At 39.6% G+C, this 19,814-nt stretch overlaps 1 protein-coding gene across 2 annotated transcripts in view; it reads right to left on the bottom strand.

Annotated features, from left to right (window-relative positions):
- Nucleotides 1-7,981: 7,981 nt before the first annotated feature.
- COL3A1 (collagen type III alpha 1 chain) overlaps nucleotides 7,982-19,814 on the bottom strand; it is a 50,356-nt gene continuing 38,523 nt past the window's right edge. For both annotated transcript variants that reach the window (XM_085552784.1, XM_015867839.2), the window contains 17 exons: nucleotides 19,195-19,248; nucleotides 18,774-18,881; nucleotides 18,547-18,600; nucleotides 18,087-18,140; nucleotides 17,004-17,165; nucleotides 16,789-16,896; nucleotides 15,988-16,095; nucleotides 15,497-15,550; nucleotides 15,240-15,347; nucleotides 14,562-14,615; nucleotides 14,342-14,449; nucleotides 13,092-13,145; nucleotides 12,769-12,876; nucleotides 12,240-12,522; nucleotides 11,516-11,703; nucleotides 11,099-11,341; nucleotides 7,982-9,132 (listed from right to left, as the gene is read on the bottom strand). In XM_085552784.1, the coding sequence (XP_085408910.1) occupies nucleotides 8,986-9,132; nucleotides 11,099-11,341; nucleotides 11,516-11,703; nucleotides 12,240-12,522; nucleotides 12,769-12,876; nucleotides 13,092-13,145; nucleotides 14,342-14,449; nucleotides 14,562-14,615; nucleotides 15,240-15,347; nucleotides 15,497-15,550; nucleotides 15,988-16,095; nucleotides 16,789-16,896; nucleotides 17,004-17,165; nucleotides 18,087-18,140; nucleotides 18,547-18,600; nucleotides 18,774-18,881; nucleotides 19,195-19,248 (1,995 nt within the window). In that variant the 3' untranslated portion in view covers nucleotides 7,982-8,985. The remainder of the gene's footprint in view (nucleotides 9,133-11,098; nucleotides 11,342-11,515; nucleotides 11,704-12,239; nucleotides 12,523-12,768; nucleotides 12,877-13,091; nucleotides 13,146-14,341; nucleotides 14,450-14,561; nucleotides 14,616-15,239; nucleotides 15,348-15,496; nucleotides 15,551-15,987; nucleotides 16,096-16,788; nucleotides 16,897-17,003; nucleotides 17,166-18,086; nucleotides 18,141-18,546; nucleotides 18,601-18,773; nucleotides 18,882-19,194; nucleotides 19,249-19,814) is intronic.

The raw sequence follows: 19,814 nt of genomic DNA on the forward strand, positions 1-19,814 counted from the left end.
ACTTCCTCACAAGCAGACTAGGATGGAGAAGGGACAAGACAAAACAGTCCCTTCTCACACTTGAGAATCATTAACATTCACCAAGTCTAAGCTTTGAAGGGAAAAGAAAAGCTTCCAGACATTCTACAAAGGAAACCTTTCAAAAAACAGCTAAAAGCAAATAAACAATGTGCCAAGTCTACTACTAAGAAAAAAAACCGAGTGCCAGAAACCTTCCCTCCCCCTTTCTCAAACGAGGTCAGAAAGAACAAGACAAACTGCTTATGCCAAGTCCTATATTGAAGTTCCCATAGAGTTCTTAACTCTTGGTGAACAAAACCATATTTCACAAGTAAACAAGCACAAGAGCTGTTCAGCTACAGGGAATTCTCTTGACAATAATAGCTGAAGTTTTTATGAATTGCACTCCATCTCCTACCACCGTAAGCTAAACTCTTCAATGTAAATAAAACCCAGTGTACCATTTGAACTGTCCTAACCAGGAAGCTCAAAGGCAAGAAACAGGCAGAAAATGTCTGCTGTATTCTTGTAGCTGTAGTCTAACATATATAAAAAAAATTCTGGTTGAAAGCCAAAACAATTGTTGAAAAGGAATCACAACAGTATCTTTAAGATAATCAAAATCATCTCAAGTAAATCTTATAAACATCTGAGGTTGCCAGTACCACAGCTGTCCACATAAAATGGACATTATCCTTAGAATTAATTTCCATATCCTAAACAGAACTCATTCCGAACTTCTAAACATCGAACAGTAGGGATAAAATATGCAAGAAAATCTGTTGAAAAAGTGAAAAAAATCTATTTTATGTCTCATTCCTCTACTGCATAACAGGTATGGGAAAAGAAACTGTTCAAGTATACCTGAAAGAAGATGTGGAAAACTATTTAAGTTCTATATATAGGCTTCTGAGAATACCTGCCCGTGGAAAGATGTTTGGAACAATATAAAGCAATAGAAAACACAGAAAAAATAGTGTAGTAGCAGAGATCTAGGCTGCAGAGCGAGGATTTGTTCAAATGCAGAAGCCAAGGACACAGAAACAAAAGAAACTGCTTACCCTTAGAAGACCTCAAGCACACAGAGTTCCCCAGCAAGATCCCCTCACCTCCACTGCCAGCCCTTAAATAAAGTCTAGCAGAGATCCTGGCCTCAGCCCTTCCAATCACTCAGACTGCATGCACCTGAGCGCCCCTGGGTTGGCCCTGCCTTCCCAGCAGGTGGTCAATCAATGGTTCAAGCTGTGACTGAGCATTTGCACTACATTATTACTCAGGTTTTAAATAAAGATTTTTAGTATAATCATTCTTCTGTGCTCATTTTCTTATTATTTGATTTTTCTCTGAAAATAACAGCCTGTTAACAGACTCTACAACATCAACTCCTTTACTGTGAGCTGGCTTATTCATTAAAAGAGAAACATCTGATACTACCTTCACCATTGCTCTTTACCTGGCTTTTCTGTCCCCACCTAAAAGCATCTTCAATCTACTGCTTTCTGCACTCTCTTCATGTGAATTAAACAACTTGAGGAGCATTTGGAGAAAATGCCCCCAAAATTCATCCAGTTTACCCAGTTAACCCATATGATTAAAGGACACCTCAAAGCCTTTCAGAGATCAGTCCCTCAGACTCAACATTTCAGCAGCACAAACCCACACAGCTACTAACACAAAATAAATTGGGACCACTTGATTTAAAAACTACATCTCACATTTACATTAATAGGCATAAAATCTTCAAGTTAAATGTGCAGTTGGAGCACAAAACATGCATAAAATCTTTCTAGAATCACAGCCCTGTATTTTGAAACAAGGATATGCCTAACCATATTTACTTTTTTATGCATAGGGAAATGTTACAGCATTTTTATATATAACACTTTAAAGCTCAATTCCCCATTGAGCTTTCATTTATCACACCTGGAATTAGCAGGAGCCTGTATCCTCTAGTATATTATCTTTCAGCATAATCATTAATTACAAATCTCAAAAGAATACTTTTGCTCATCTGCTTTACTTGTATGGCTGCAAGATTAAGACATTGCCCTATTTATGCTAAAGCAAAAATATATTTATTGAAAACTGATCACTAGTGCAATTTAAAGCACTTGGATATAAATTAAACCCCTTGATTAAGTTTTCAGACATCTTATTTCCAGCTTACCTTCTAAGTGTCCTTTCGCTTGAAAAGATTTTAATTTTAAGGCATTAGATCTTCATTGTCTGCTAACACATTTTATAGTAGTTAACAGTAAATGTAACATCTTCTCACTACTAAATTTAAACTGAAAGTATTTTAGTCACTTTAGAGCCTGCTCCATAAGTCTACTATAAATTTACTTGAAACAAACTCATTTTTAAATAGCTTTGTTCTGAAAGCTCCACATTAAAACAACAGAGCTAATCTTTCCATCACCTTTAACAGGCATTCTTGGCCACCCCTCTAACTCCACATTCAGAAATTACTGTTACTGACTTGCAAACTTTTTCTCTTGGTTTATTTTTCCTCATTCTACCTCCTGGAAGCCCAGTTGTTGTCTTTTTAGAAGAAATAAAAGTTAAAACTCTAAATAATATATTTTCTTCATATCTTCACTTCTCAAAATGGCCATCACAAATCAAGCTGTTACCACCTCCTCTCTGCCACCTGCTTGCAGACGCAGCTGCAGACACTTCTACATTAGCCCCCCATCCCTAAAAAGCTAACAAGAGCCACCTGTTCCAGGCTCAGTTTCTGAGTGACACCAACATAATGCAAGCCTGTGCTAACTTCATGTACTTCAAACAACCCATTTCACAGATTTTAACATACATAAAAGAAAAAACAACTGACAAGTTGATTTTGAAATACCACACAACCTATGGTATAATATAGCTTATGAACATGCATGAAGAGTTCTGGGCCCCACTAAATACAAGCAGCATGCGAAAATAGGAATTAATTTTCCCTAGATAGTCCAATACTGAATCACAGAATCACCGAGGTTGGAAAAGACCTTTTAGATTATTCAGTCCAATTGTAAACCTATCACCAACATTTCCTACTAAACCACATATCTCAGTAAAACAACATTTCTTGAACACCTCCAGCAACAGTGACTCCACCACCTGACCATTCTTAGAGCAGTAATGTTTCCTAACATTCAAACTGAATTTCTTCAGTACAACTCAAACAATTCCTCTTTATATAGCACTTTTACTCATTCATCTGAGTAACTTGTTTGCTGTGTGTTTGCCTTAAATATTTCACATGTAGGGAAATGGAGGTATGTTGAATAACGCCTTATTTTGTGACAATTTTCACAAGGTAGTTGTCAGTTTGCATGGAGCCATCACCAGAAGTGCTAGCAAGGCTGGCAAACTAGTATTGTTCTCCAGACTCCAGAGGTAGAGATTGTTTTCTTTAAGACTGAGTCATGCATGACTTAACTAATTCTACGTGTCAGTGTGAGTTATCTCTGACAGATATCAGCTTTTGGACAAGCCCTAGTGCTGCATTGTATCAAGGTAGGCAAGATTTTACGTTCCTTTCTTTCTTCTGAAAATGTAGGAGCTTAGGAAGTTTCCAGATTGTCTGTACACACATCCATTGGGACTAGGAACACAGAACTGTAAGATGCACATCGCCATAATCTGTTTCCTTTCATTTCCCTGTCAGGAAGAGTTTAATTTTCTCTTTTCACTAGTGTGAAATGGTTACTATTAATATGTGACTCAGGAGTTGGCATATTGCATTGGATCCTTAATAAGAATTAATAAGAAATAAGATGATATTAACTGCAGGAAGTAGTCTGAGGAACATTGCCTTTCCCTAACACATTCATGTAAATGCATTATACAGTGGCCTTGATCACGCCTCTAAGCATCAGACAGATACACGACGTAAAAACATTTGTTGTGTGGGTAATATTAGAAATTATTTTATATTTCTTATATGTTGTCAGTAAAGCATCGTAATCTGTATTTATTATAAATATTTCTGTTAAGATGTTGAGGAAGTATATTTAATTATATGAGTACCTATTATTTTCCTTTTGAAGTCATTCTCATCGCACCTCTGCCTCCATACAAAGCATGCACTGTTTCCACAGGTATGAGCCTCAAGTAGTGTAAGAGAGCTTTAGCTGCAAGGCACCTCAAGGTGCTTTTCTGTACAAGAAATCATGGGAGGATCACTAAGGCCAAGCCCTCCCATCAAGTTAACTAAATAGCTTTTATAGTAAATTAAATAATAATAAGAGGAGGTGTGGGTGGAACAGTGGGTGGGAGAACCATGGCTTTTCTTGTCACCTGGCTGCGTGGCACAGTCTCAGGTAAATACATGCTTAATTCCAAGAACATAGATGAATTATCTGATGATTTGGAAGTTGTTAATTAGCTTATAAAGTAGCACTAAATAAATACCGGCTTATTAGGACAGTTAGTGCGTCTCTCCTGTCTTTGTTGCAGATGGCCTCAGAAATAGTAGAAAAGGCACTTCAGAAGAGTTCGGGACAGATAATGAAATGTCAAAGGCTGGATCGCAGTCAACTTCATAGTTAGAAGAGGTAGGTATTGCTTTTCCTAAGCAACTGTCCTGTAGAACGCTGGCCTGAGTAAGTGATGAACCATAGGGCTCCCGGTAGTAGCTGGCACCTCTCAAATGCAGCTGTGCAACAGCCACTAACTTCTCATCTAGAAGGTAAAATCCCATTGTTCACTGCTGGTAATTTGGCACTTCAGTGAACAGTGATAATGGTGGAGTTGATTATGATGTAGTTTAGCTTCGTTGTTGAGGGTAAGCTGTATTTAGATGTTAAAAAGATTTTAACTGATGCATCTGGATTGTTCTTAAGTTGGTATCTATCCCTGCGTCACTGAACTATTCACATAAAATATTGGACTTTGTGTGTAATTATGCAGCTCCTGTGAGAGGCCCTATCAGCGCAACAGCATCCCGTCCTTCCTAAGATCTCACTGACAACAAAGAAGCAGCCAAGTATAAACTCTAGAGTTATGAATTCCTTAATTTTTCACAGTCATAGCTTTGATTTTATACTTAGCCTTCGTCTTGTATTTCTTTACTTATGCAATGACTCGGAACGCTGATGACTTCTTATGGTGTATTTTACTTCCAGATTGCTTACATTTTATATCTTGAAAAGAATTTTTTCTTTGGGAGAAAAATATGTTCATAAATAGTCATAATTATTATCCTTATATTTGTCTCTCTTGGTAAATAGTTTTATCTCAGCCTATGATTTTTTCCGTTTTCCCCCAGTTCTCTCCCTCATCCCGCTGGGAAGAGGGAGTCAATCAATGACCGTGGCACTGAGCCACGTGGCAGATTAAGCTGCAGAAGTCAACTTAATGTGGTGCCTAACGTGGGGCTTGTCACAGGGATCGGGGTAAATTCAGGACGGATTGGTGAGGGTTGCAGGGCTGCATTTGTGCTCTTCTCTGACCTTTTTGTTAGTTGGCAGAGAAATGGTGGTTGTTTTGTTGATCACATCTGTGGGGATCTGACAAGGTCCATCTTCCAATTTGATTCCTGAAAACTGGATCTCCTGTGCAAGTGCCTTGATTTGCCTTATGGCAGAACCAGCTTTTAGAAGGATTTGGGTTATTTTCTTCCCTTTCTCAAAAACTCTAGGGACTCTAGGTTTTCTTTGTCCTGTGGTCGCCTGGAATTTGGTGGAGCAGTTATCAGACTGGTAAATGTGGGAAGACTATTGCACACCGGCACATATGGAGAATGAAGTACACATGAGAAATAAGAAAGTTGTTGAAACTTGGATAGATAGGTCAGGTGTTGAGCAGCCTCTCTGGACAACCTGTATGAGTGTTGGAACACCCTTATAGTTGTGTTCAGATGTAATCCTACATGCTTCAGTTTGTGCCTATTGCCCTGTCAGTGGGCACCACCTTAGAAGAGTTTGGGTCCTTTGCCTGCTTTCTGTCCCTCAGGTAGTTAATACGTATTGACTGCTGGGGTCCTATGCTGGGCTCATTCCATTATGTCCATCTGTGCTGTGGAGCCCAGAACTGGACGCAGCATTCCAGGTGTGGTCTCACTAGTGCTGAGTAAGCAATAAAGATACTTAGTAAAATATCTCTTGGATATTTTACTCTTGGAATCTCAGATAGGATTCCAGAGAGAATTTCTAGTCTAAAACTAAGAAATCACTAATTACATTGTCTTACCTGAACTTTAAGCAAAGTTATTAGGATTCTCCTGCCTGGGAAACGTGTTACTGTACAGAGGTGGCCTTCAGCAGATTTCTTTTTGCCTCAGAAATCTGCTAGGTTTTAAAATAGCGGTGAAAATACTTTATCTAATCACTGAGGTCATCATTCCATCTACACGTGAATTTTTTGGTCAGGAAATGAAGGCTGAGCTCGAGTCTTGATACTTGCTAGGCAGCGGGACTCCAGGAGAGAGGCCATATTTATAAAAAGAACAGGACTAGGAGAGGAAAATCTGTGTGGAAGGAACAGCAGAGTGAAATGTTAATCATTAAAAAATAAAAAGAAATAAAAGAAATAAAGAAGAGAAAAAAGGATTCCCTACCAGGCAGGCAAAAACTGTTCAGAAAAAGAGATAAAAATGATGATAATAGAAATGATGGTATTATAACCAAGAAAAAAAATGCAAGACCAAAGATAAAATAAAATCAGCCGTTCAATACCCTAAATCGACATGTTGAAAGAACTGTGGGGTGGAGAGCCAATAAGGTTTCTGTCTTGTTGGAAATGGGTGTTATCCATAATAAGCAGTATGTTCTGTTTTGCTGACTCTGTTTTCTCATATGATGTTAAATTTACATGCCAAAGGAAGATGCTCCTGAGTAAGTATAAAATTAGCCTAGAGCTTGAAAGCAGACGTTGGTGGTTCTGTCCATCCTTGACAAATCTCTACTGGATGCGTGTGCAAAAAGGTGCCATTCCCACGACGACAGTAGCCTGTGAACTTGATGAGCTGCCAATAACGGTGTGTGATGCTGCTGCTACTCTGTTAGTGTCAGATAAGGTCTATTTTAGGTGAGAAATACTGGAATAACAGAACAGTTGGAGCATTTTGCAGGGTGATAAAATCAGTGAGAAAGAAACAAGTATAGAATTCATTTAAATCTTCCAAAGCCCAGCCTGACTTGGTAAGCTCATTCCTCCTTATTAACCAGCTTTATCCTATATTTCTATTATCTGAAAGATGTTTCTATAAAAATAGGAAAGAATCATGTCAGCCTACTAAGTGACCCTCTGGAAAAAAAAAAAAAAAAAAAAATTAACAAAAAAAGGAAGCATTTGAATCAAGGATGTTATTTTGTGATTATGTCAGCTAGAAACCAGTAATCAGAGACCTGATGACTTGAATAAAACACAACTATGCCCTCAATCTCAGTGTTAGGGTTGAATAAACATTATCTGCCGTATTCTCAGCCACAGTAGTACTAGACATCACCAAAGCTGTTTTTTTTTCTGCGATTCAGTTGAAGAAAAGTTTTTCTGATTCATTTTTCCGTCGGCTAGCAGATGTGAGAGATGAGCAAGTTGTACATCTTAAACAGCTTTAGACAGCATAAAGATGCTTAAATGCTGAGCTTTTTCAAATAGCAGCCCTAGGGCTGCTAATTTAAGCAGCCATCTTGCAAGGCTGCAAGTGCCTGCTTATTTAGACAGAGAGTTGGTGAGTAAAGAAGGATCGAGCGCTAATATGTATGTCCTCCCAGGACATGCATCTGTGCACGGATGCTGTTTGGGATCTTGCTGTCAGAGCTGAATCCATGCTGATTGCCAGAGAAGCTCACCACATTCTGAAACGCGAGCTTCTGGAAGGAGAGGAATAGAAATGTCAAAAACATTTTACTGTATTATGCCTTAAGTTGCATCTGTTAGGATTACACAGTTATCTTTAAAGTGGTGTCCAAGTCATGTCCTTTCTTATTAACGTGTGTGAGGAAACAATAAAATATTTACAAACAATAAATTGGCAAGTCAGTTTTATGAAACAAGGAGTTTTATTAAGGTATTTTATTATGTGTCTCTGTAAGGAATAGAGGAACAACCGTATAAAAGCTTACAAAGATGGTTAACCTTCAACACTATAAATGTGTTAATGTGACAAAGGAAGTTCACAAGTTTGCATCTTTAGTGACTTTTACAGGGTGAAGGAAGAAAGTTCTCAGCTCTGACATGCCAATGGCAATGTTTGACAGGAGACATTTGCAATTACTTTTAATCCTTTATTTTGGTTTTCCAAGCAAGTCAGTAACCCCGACTTGCAGAGTTAGGAGTGAACAACACATTTAGCACCATCATATTAGTCTTTTATACTTCCCTAATTTTAGTGGTCTTGACCAGCAATGACAGGAAAGTAGAGAAGCACCTTTGGTAACAGAATACAATCCAACAATAAAACGGTGGTGACTACTGCCAGTAAGGTTTCAAACTCATTAAAGTAGACTGTACTTTTTCACAGCTGATCAGTACAGAAAAGGGGAAATTTGCGTGACACCATTCTGCTGAGTTGACCAACGGATTCAATGCATTTTGACCGATTTGATCAATTTTGTGTGACTTAGACAGCCCTGTTTCTGGCCATGTTGAGGTAGTTGAAACAGGGAAGCCTTTCTAGCTTTTTCTTAGAAAGAAGAGTAAACGTTTTTATTGGGAGCGATCAGTGCTTTGGAAATTGGCTGACATTCAACTAATAGAACACAGTGTTGTTTTATTAAGTGTTGAAGTTTCATTATAGCACCACAAAGATGTGTTCTGAAAATGGAATTTGGTTTTAAAAAAAAGCAAAAAGCATTTTTACTGTACTTCGTGTTAGAGCAAAAAACAGTTAACCCTTGATAGCAAATTGATGTCCCCCCAGAAATTTTGTTAATAAATAACTGGGATACAGATGATCGTCTGCAGTAGCTGATAGGGTTAAAACAAAGGAGAACAGTTGGAGTGTGATTCTGTTTGCTGCGGTTTCAGAAAGAGCAGGATCTGGATTTATAAGAAGCAGACCGGGCCAACGTCCACACCAAATTCCTGATCGGGACCACCGATATCGATGGGTGCAATATCAACCACAGGTAATCTCATTGTTTTGCGTGTTCTGTATTCAAAGACAGTTCTACCCCATTCACCGGTGTGTTTCTGTGAAAGACAAACAACAGAAACATTACAGAAAGCAGTAGGCAACATGGAAGTTATCCTATGTTTTAGTGTACTTGGTATCCTGGTGGGAGTCTGTCATCCTGGTTGTTGTCTGTTATTATCCTAGTGGGCGTCTGTTATAGACTGCCAAACCAGGATGAAGAGACAGATGAGATATTCTATAAGCAGCTGGCACGAGCTGCACGGTCATCAGCTCTTGTCCTCACTGGGGATTCCAACTTCCTTGACATATGCTGGGAGTATAGCATGGCACAAAAGAAGCAGTCTAGGAGGTTTCTGGAGTGCATAGAGAATGCCTTCCTGATGCAGCTGGTCAGAGAGCCCACAAGAGGAAATGCCCCACTAGACCTGCTGTTTGCAAACAGGAAAGGTCTGGTGGGAGATGTGGAGGTTGGGGGCTGCCTTGGACAGAGTGACCATGAAATGATCACCCTGCTTGACCAATCTGATCTCCTTCTACAATCCTGTGACCTGTCTAATAGATGAAGGAAAGGCTGTTGATGTGGTCTATTTAGACTTCAGCAAAGCCTTCGACACTGTCTCCCATGCTATTCTCCTGCAAAAGCTGGCAGCCCGTGGCTTGGATGAGTACACTCTTGGCTGGGTAAGGAGCTGGCTGGAGGGCTGGGCCCAGAGAGTGGTGGTAAATGGAGTTAAATCCAGTTGGAGACCAGTCATGAGTGGTGTTCCCCAGGGGTCGGTGCTGGGACCTGTCCTCTTCAGCATCATTATTGATGACTTGGATGAGGGCATTGAGTGCACCCTCAGTAAGTTTGCGGATGACACCAAATTGGCAGGGAGTGTCGATATGCCTGAGGGTAGAGAGGCCCTGCAAAGGGATCTGGATAGGTTGGAGAACTGGGCCGATGCCAACGGGATGAGATTCAACAAGACTAAATGCCAGGTTCTGCACTTTGGCCACAACAACCCCAGGCAGTGCTATAGGCTTGGGGAGGAGTGGCTGGAGGACAGTGTTGAGGAAACAGATCTGGGGGTACTGATTGATGCTCGGCTGAACATGAGCCAGCAGTGTGCCCGGGTGGCCAAGAAGGCCAACGGCATCCTGGCTTGCATCAAAAACAGTGTTACTATCAGGAACAGGGAGGTAATTGTCCCCCTGTACTAAGCACTGGTGCGGCTGCACGTCGAGTACTGTGTTCAGTTTTGGGCCCCTCACTGCAAGAAAGACATTGCGGTCCTGGAACATGTTCAGAGGAGGGCTACAAAGCTGGTGAGGGGTCTGGAGCACAGGCCTTATGAGGAGCGGCTGAGGGAGCTAGGATTGTTCAGCCTGGAGAAGAGGAGGCTCAGGGGAGATCTTATAGCTCTCTATAACTTCCTGAAGGGAGGTTGTAGTGAGCTGGGGGTTGGCCTCTTCTCTCGTGTAATCAGTGATAGAACTAGAGGGAATGGTTTTAAGCTGTGCCAGGGGAGATTCAGGCTGGACATTAGGAAGTATTACTTCTTGGAAAGGGTAGTCAGGCATTGCAATGCACTGCCCAGGGAGGTGGTGGAGTCACTGACCATGGCAGTATTCAAGAAATGTTTGGATGTGGTGTATATATGGTGGAATATGATTTAGCCGGGAAGTATTGGTAATGGTTGGACTAGGTGATCTTCTAGGTCTTTTCCAACCTTGATAATTCTGTGATTCTGTACAACTTTTCAATGATTAATATTAATAATTATAATTAATGATTATTATTAATTGGTAATATTAATAACATTTGTTACGATAAGAAATTAACATATAGATATAAAAATGAAAAAAATAAACAATATCTATATTTGTAAATTTTTGTTACGTATTCATGTCGTGGGTAAGAGCGTACTAGCAAAGCGGCATACTAGCAAAGTGTACTAGCTCCTGACAGTTAGGGCGCACATAGGGGAAAGGTGAGAGATGGAAGGAAGAAAGGAAAGATAAAGGATAAGATCTACTCACAGTACAGCCATCTTCCAGAACAGCATATGTGTATTTACTGTTTCCTTCAGCCTTGATCTCAGTTTCCACAGAGCTCATCAGCTTCAGTGCTTTTTTAACATTTCCATTGGATTGATCCATGTAGGCAATGCTGTTCTTGCAGTGGTAGGTGATGTTCTGAGAGGCACGGCTGGACAGGATGCGGAGGAATGCCAGCTGAACTTCAGAGACATCCTCAGGGAGGTCAGGATCTCCATAGCTAAACTGCAAAGTGCAACATGTGAGCAACAGTTCTCAATTAGTCACCCCTATAGGTTGTTTGTATAGTCAGTCTTTCACACATTAGAAGTTTAGCTCATCGATGGAAGTATTTCTCCAGACCTTTTGAATACGTTACACTAACAATTTTTTGGTCTAATAACTGAGGTGATTTCTTACCTGGAAACCACCCTTCATAGACTCTCCAAACCACACGTGTTTCTTTGTGCTGCTTTCAGTGGTCCACCAGTTTTTCCTTGGCACTGTGGCAGGGTTAGCACTAAGACATGTCTCACCAGTTTCCATATTACAGTATACTTTAATAGCATCCATCTTGCAGCCTTGGTTGGGATCGATCCAGTACTCTCCTGCAGAAGAGAAAAAAAAAAAAAAAAAGTTTAGTCAGGGGCTCAGTATGTGTAGATGGAGAAGGCTTACAAAAAACAATAACAGGCTTGTTTCCATTCCAGGTTCTCCTGCCAAATTAGCATATTAAGTTTTGATAGTAGAGAAACAACAACAACAACAAAAATCAGATGATATCAAAATATACTGAGTCTATGAGTGTCATGGCTTGGTGGTGTTACTGTCAATATTTCACATCATAAACTGTAATCTGACACTTGAATTAAGTCAGCACAAAACTTAAAATTCTTATATTTCTGGAGAAGATTTAAACAAATTTTCTTTGAAAAAGAAGTGAGGAGTGAATTGAAGTCATTATAGACATTCATGTAAAAGCATAGAAACTGTAATTTGTGAGTGATTACTGTATTTATCATTTGTTAAACAAACCAAATAGTTTTATAGCAAGTCTCTGCATTAAAATACTCAAGACCATAGCATTTAGGAAAAAAAACCAACAAGATCTGCTACCATTACTGCCAGTACGAATTTGACATACCACTAGGGAGCTCAGGATGGCAGAACTTCAGATCTCTGCAGTTGCGGGCTGGATTCTTTCGTGATCCATCAGGACTAAGAATATTTTCAATCTGGTTGTTAATTGATTTCATTGAAGACATGATTTCACCAAGGTTGATCTCATTTTCTTTTGGCTCATCTCGATATTCGTAGCCATAGCCCACTGGACCTTTTTCACCAGCACCCAGGGCAGCTACGCCACCACCACAGCATGGACCAGGAGGGCCAGAAGGACCAGGCAGACCAGGTTGGCCTGGTGGACCCTACAAAGAACAATATAATAAAAGCAAAAAAGGAGTGGTTAAGTCTGTAATTATCTGTGACTAACATAATAGCCAATGCATCAGAAATTACGCCAAACTAAAAATGATCTGAACCATCTGAAATTAGCCTTAATGACTAGATAGTGTCCTACCACAATTTGCTGAGAGACATATTTAAATGTGAGAGAGTATTTTGTTTAATGAATAGCCCCTAAAGGATTAATTGAGTGTGTACAGTTTACTTACTGCAGGGCCACTTTCACCTCTGTTACCCCGCGGGCCAGGAGGACCGATTGGACCCGGATAGCCACTTGTACCATCTTTTCCAGGGGGCCCAGCTGGTCCTGGGGGACCCTAGAACAAGGTGAACACACACATTTTGATCAAAATAGGTCACTGGATAATTTCAATTTCAGAAAAAATTGAGACACTTCTACTAACATTGCTATACAGTTTCTCATATGCTGCCTTTTTCTTTAATAGTTGCCTGTTGAGATGGCCTTCCTAAAAATGAATGCCAACTTTTTCAGTCTCCTTTCCCATCATCTTAAGAAAAGAGTCTTTCTTACCCTTGCGCCTGAAGCTCCTGGACTTCCAATTGCACCCTGTGGACCTAGGGGACCCTAAAAAGAAAAGGAAATTAAGTAAGGTAGATATATCTTAACATACTAAAAACATCTATGTAATTATCTGAAACTCAAGCTTATAGAAGGACTCTGTCACGTATGAGAAAGAATAGTTGCCACTCTTATACCAGTTAAGACTATAAACAATTATAATAACTGGAAAATGTTTTATGACGTGATTAAAAAAGTGATACCATCTAAACTGCAAGGCAGCCAACTGACACCAACAAATAGTGAGTGAGGTATCCATAAGAACACAAATGTAAAGGCTCAAAACAGTGCAGACTTAAACACATCACCAGCGAGGTTACATGGAACTGGACAAACATTCATGTCTAAGTGTGTTTTTTAAGACACAGCTTTTTTATTTTTGCATGAATCACTAAGAGCTAAATCGTGTGTTTTAAAACAACTCATGGTTTAAATGGGAATTAATCAAACTTCTTTTTATTCCTAAGTGACTCAATAGCGTACACTGCATGCCCCATTAAATATTTCAATATTGATGACATTTATAAGTAAAACTTAACTTAAATTTCTGCCATAATTGGCACTGTATCTAGATGAGTATTGGTTTCTTGGTTCTCAATTCTATCATCAGTGCTATTAATGGGTTTGTTTTGTTTTTTCCCCAGTATAACCTGCTCTTTCAATTTTTGTCAGAAATACGTGGGTGTGCCTGTCTACTACCCTTCAGTTTTAGTCATCGGTAACTATTATAAATGGTAATGCGTGCTTACAATTCATTAGTTTACTTTTTACATGCTGGTTATGCTCTGATATTTATTACTGAATGAAATACATGACAGAAAAGACATTGTTGGACTTCGAATAACATTTATTTGATAGATTTAGATGCTTGTTTAGCATAGGTACCTATTAGATAGAATTATGTGTTAAAATTTTTCTCTTCCCAGTGTAATCATGAGTAGCCTATATAAGTTAATGCACAAAGTGTTTTTTTGCTAGTCAGAGACACTGGGCTCCTAGCAGCTTCTTCTGGTTCTTTATTCATGTATTCATTTTTTGGGGATTAATTAATGAACCACCAACTCTTGAACACATCGGAAAAATCAAATTACTTCATGGCAATTTTTATCTTCCTCTTCAAATGAGCTAAGTAACTAAGTAGTTATCTGGGACCCACATACATTGACATCACTTAAATTTCTCATCCAATGCAAGATACTTACAGGAGGACCAGGGAGACCTGGCGTTCCAGGAAATCCTCTATGACCCTTGATGCCAGCGCTGCCTCGTTCACCGGTTTCACCTTTATCACCACGAGGACCTTGAGGACCCTTTAAGATTAGATTTGTGGTACAAAGAGTATGCAAAAAAAAATCAGAAAAATGCAAAAAGCTCAGGAAACGCTGAATGTATGACATCATAAATACTTAAATTATGACTTACAGCAGGTCCACGAGCTCCAGCAGGACCAGCAGAGCCAGGAGGTCCAGGTGGACCCTGTGACACAATAAGAACAAGATAGCGTGGAACAGCTGCAGTAGACTAGATTGTTTTGTTTGCTGTTAAGCAGTACACTCAAAGACCCAAGGTAGTGCCGTACACAGAATAAGCTGAATTTTGGCCAGTCTTTTTCTCTACCAAAGTCTTACCGATGCTTGTATGCACCAATGCTATACCTTGAGTGTGAGACCCCTTCTTCATTTGTCAAGGTGTTCAGTGCTCACAGTGCTAATGTCAGCACTTGACAAAAATATCTTGAATATATACAAGATTACTCCCTTCAGTTTGAGAAAATAACACTACTTGTTCTTCACAACCATCACACAGGATGGGAATTAATGGTGAAATGATGGTGCTTTTCAGTATCTTAATGTTTTCAACGTACAGTTATCAGCAATATAAATTGTGATGTCTTCCCACTTTCCTGTTCTTATAAAAGAGGTCCTCAATGCCCAGAAACCTTAGGGAAACAAATGCAAGTAACTATAGCATCACTACTCTAAACTTCCACACCTACAACTGCATAAAACAGACGGTGCACTGGAAGGATGTGTAAATGCAAATAAATGTAAATTTAACATTTAAATGTAAAATATAAATGTAAATTTGTTCTGTTTTTACCTGAAATCCTCTTTCACCGGCTTTTCCAGGGGCACCGTTGTTACCTGCAGGCCCTGGGTGACCAGGAGGTCCTGGAACACCAGGAGGGCCACTTTCACCACGGTCACCCTGCAGACAGTCACAGGAATTAGAGTAAGAAATCAAATGCTTTATAGAATTATCATATAAAGAGTATTAAAAGATTCAAGTTATGTGGCACAGAACTAGACTGATGTATTGTCAGGTATGGCAGTTCAGAGACACTGGTGATTCCTTACTTTGCCACCTGGGGATCCATCCCGTCCAGGAGAGCCATCTGAGCCAGGGTTACCCTAGAAAGGGAAAAGGTGGGTGGGGGGAATGAAAACAGTATTTTAATTAAATAATAATAATAATAACCTGATTATAGATAGGCAGCATTTTCTCCAGTTAAATGAAATCGTGTTCATCGGTCTAACAAAGTATTTTTACCAGAGAAGTGTCCCTGAAGGTGGAAGGGTCCATAAAAGATCCATCAGACATTCTATTTTGTAAGTGAACAGGTAGAAAATTCTCTCACTTGCATTCAAGTGAGACAGAGATGTGATCCCCAAGTAGGAAAAAACATAACGGATATTGCAGGCTACACCTCCTTCATATAAAGGTAACCCGCACAGGACTGTGCACCAGGCACATGAGGGAACCTTTGTTAACCTTCAAACATGTTTACTTTCTGATTTTTCTGCATTTAACTCAAAAGCTAGCAGAACAGTCTAATGCATCCACTCACATCTCTGCCAGGCTCTCCAGGTAAGCCTCTCTGACCCATAGGACCTTGTGGACCAGGAGCACCACGTTCTCCTGGGACGCCATTGACGCCTGGTTTACCATCTTCACCCTGACAAAAAAGGGAAGAAGATTTAATTGCAGATCATGTGCTTATTTAATGCCATTGTATTATACATCTTCAACCAAGTAGGCAGTAATGAAGGATATCAGATAAAATGCACTGAGACTTTGGTGATTGTGAATACTTGGAATACGAAAAGGAAGAATTTAATCAGACTTTCTTTTCCTTAGTAGTAATACTCGTAGAAGACACTTACAACTGAGGAGCATACTTTCCTGTTTTCTCAACTAGAAAATAGTAAGGAGGAATATTACTTCTTAATTGCACAAAAAAATGGCCAAAGCATTTAAAAAAAAAGACTGGCTATACTAGCTTATGGTGATAAAACACAAACCAAGCCTCCCATCTTTTTTGCTGCAGTTAGAAGTATTTTCCTGTTTGGGCCCTAATGTTTGAACAAGAAACATTGATAATTAAGCAAAGATAACTGGTGGTAGTTGAAACTAGGATTTAAACTCTCTCTAGGAGCTTTTATAGTTGATTTCTCTCAAAGGGGCGAGGGTGGTTATATACGTAGTATAATTACAAATAATCTGATCCAAGAGTCTTAAGAATAGAGATTTAAGACTACCTCAGAGACATCCAGTAACCACTGGATGTTTAAAAGCCTGATCTTAGGGATGCAAGTTATTTAACTGGACTGAAAAGCTAGGAGGTCGTCACGTCAGTGCATACACTCACCTTGCCACCCGCCATGCCAGCTGGGCCGGGGAGGCCACGTGGACCTGGTAAACCAGTACTGCCACGGCTGCCAATGATACCTTGGGGTCCTGGGTCACCTGGTGTCCCCTGTTTAAACAAAGGTAGGCCAGTCAACACCAAGTGTCAGGCTTCTGCTAGTTGATAAACTCAGCCCCTACCTATCGTTGAACTCTCCTGGCTGAACATGTACATACCCTCTCTCCCCGTGCACCTGGAGGCCCTTTTTCACCTGGTGCTCCAGGCTCACCGCGTAGTCCAGGAGGTCCTGAGCCGCCAGGAGGACCGGCATTACCAGGTGGTCCAGGAGGCCCATCCTTGCCTGCAGGCCCTGCATTACCAGGAGGACCTGGACTACCCTATGAGTTTTAAAAAGAAGAAGATGAGCTCTATTATCTAAAAAAGTACGATATACTTACTGCTATTGATCTTTCCTCGTGAAAGCCAATCAAATGGGTTTAACTGCTTCAAGATAGACTGAGAGCACAATCCCAGTACATCAAGATCTGATCTGATCTTAAAAAGAGTATTTATCCCCTTGTCTACTGCTGCTTGCAGCTCATGCTTTTGTCCTCCACGCTCTCTGGACACATGGTTTCCATAAAGAAACACCTGCACGTTGGGATGTCTGGTGGTTGTAGCATATTCCTCAGCCAAAGCTCTGACACCAAAATTTGAAGCAGTAATGGCCCAGTCTGATTTCCGGAATTACTCAAACCAGACATCTTTAATAATGCCTTGGACATCTATCAGTAACTACACAACAAACCTGTTTACTCAAACATAAGACATTTTCTGATAACTTATTGCAATTATAATACAACGATGGATAGATTGTATTTTTTATTTTATATAACTGATAGATGCATTTTATTCTTTGTATTTTTTTTTCATCTTTAAAAAACAAAAATCAAATGTCACACAAAGAACTTTGGTACAATAATTTTCCCATACTCCTCTGTCTTGTACTAACTGAGTTTTATGTTGTTCTGCTTTACAGGCAACTAAAAAAACTTCTCAAGGAAGTACAGAATGTTTTGAAAAAGATACCTAGTCAAAATCCCGAAGGATGCTTCTTTTTTTATTTTTCTTTTCTTTTCTTTTTTCTTTTCTTTCTTTTTTTTTTTTTTTTTTTGCAAGTGAAATCATCAAATATAACACGGACTGCTCACTATTCATGTCAATATACATTTTGTTTAATAAAATTTAATATAACAGTAAGTCTATAAAAAGATACCTGCAAGCTAAGAACAAAAGAGAAAAGGGACAAAACAACTTACATTGTTGCCAGGGGGACCGGGCAGACCACGAGCACCAGGGAAACCAGCAGCACCCTGCAAGAAACCAATACTTAAATCTGTTTCTGAAGAATAGAAACAAGTGAAACAGTTGATTTCTGTACAAAAGCTGACTCTCAGTTCTTCCGATTTGTTTTGCTTAGTATCTGAATTCACTAAAGGTCCTGCATATGAATATCAAGTTGTTGTTTCTTAAATAATTATTTGTTTTCCACCCTACTCTCCAACTTCCTTTGCCAAGGAGATGACCTTTATGTTCCTGAAGGAAGACCAGTTGTCTCTGAAGAAGTTAGCAGGTACTGTTTTGCCCCAACAATTATTTTGGCACCTCCTCCAGATTACCAAATGCCTTAGACTTAATTATAACTTGTGATTAATCTACATTACATTTGTTGTAACAGTCAGTGAGAAATGGTTCAGTTTGTATTGAAGAGGTACTTACAGGGCCTCCAGGAGATCCACGTTCTCCTTTTACTCCTTGGGGACCAGGCGGACCCTATGTAGATGGAAACCAATATTGAAATAATTTGAAAAACAGATACAAAGTGTAGGTAGCATCAATAGGCAGCAAGCAGTTCAAATGCTTGTGCTTGGGTCCAGTCACCCTGAGGCTGAGTGAAGGCTAAAGAAGCCTCTCTGTCTGCAGTTTTAAAAGCAGCACAGACTTACCGGTGCACCAGGGCCACCCTGTGGACCTGCAGCTCCAGGGGGCCCAGCCTCTCCCCTCAGACCAGGTGGACCTCGCTCTCCTTTCCCACCAGGTTCACCATTCTGGCCCTGTATAGAAGGTGCAACATAACTAAATTAATGAATAATTAAAACACAGAAAATAATGCTAAGATGAGAAACGTTATCTGGATTGTCTTCCAAAGGGAAGAGTTTTATTGGTCAACCAGCATGGAAAAGATTAAAAAAAAAAAAGATGTTGCAATATGTGTGACTGAGTATAGAATAACATGCAAGGAAATCAGCGTCTGCAATCAAAGTATGCGTTAGAGTAGTTATAGCAAATATGTTGGAGATGGAAGTGCATTTCCAAAAATGAGAAGTCCAAAATCCTATTCTATTGCCTTTAAATATTCATACTTACCGGAGCTCCAGGGAAGCCAGCAGGTCCAGGAAGACCTTGTTCTCCTCGCTCTCCCTGTAGAAAGAGTAAGTCAGCAATAGGAATTGTTAATAAAAAAAAGGTTTCATATTAGAAGTTACAGAGTACTGCTAAACAAAGCTGAAGTTTCTTTGTCTTAGCAGTCTTGGGAGAAAAGGCGAACAACCAAAGCTAACAGCTGCTCCTGAGCTCTAAAATGAACTGCTTCAAAATTATCTGAAAACCATAATCAATAAATAAATAAATAAATAAATAAATAAATAAATGGTTTCAGTTACGCCTATATAAACCCTGACCACAATTCGTGGTAGTCCCTACATATAATTGATGGCTGTTTTATCAAAGATATAAGAAACTATATTTTAGTATGTTTATTTAACTGTATGGCAAGATGGATACAAAACACAAACACCCCTCCGCTTTATCTACCAACAGTTGGTTCAGACTCTTCCCTGATCTGTCACTGCAGCACTCTAATCTCTTTACTCTGTTTAAAAGCATTGGATTTTTCTGAAATCCATAGCAGAAGTAAAGCTCATGAGTCCAACAGGAGCTGAATGCACTCAGTTAATTATTATGGACTCAAGCTGCTTTTGCTCTGG

This window comes from Coturnix japonica, chromosome 7, assembly GCF_054131305.1.
Source record: "Coturnix japonica strain WE chromosome 7, WE-NBRP24, whole genome shotgun sequence".
NCBI classification, from domain to species: domain Eukaryota; kingdom Metazoa; phylum Chordata; class Aves; order Galliformes; family Phasianidae; genus Coturnix; species Coturnix japonica.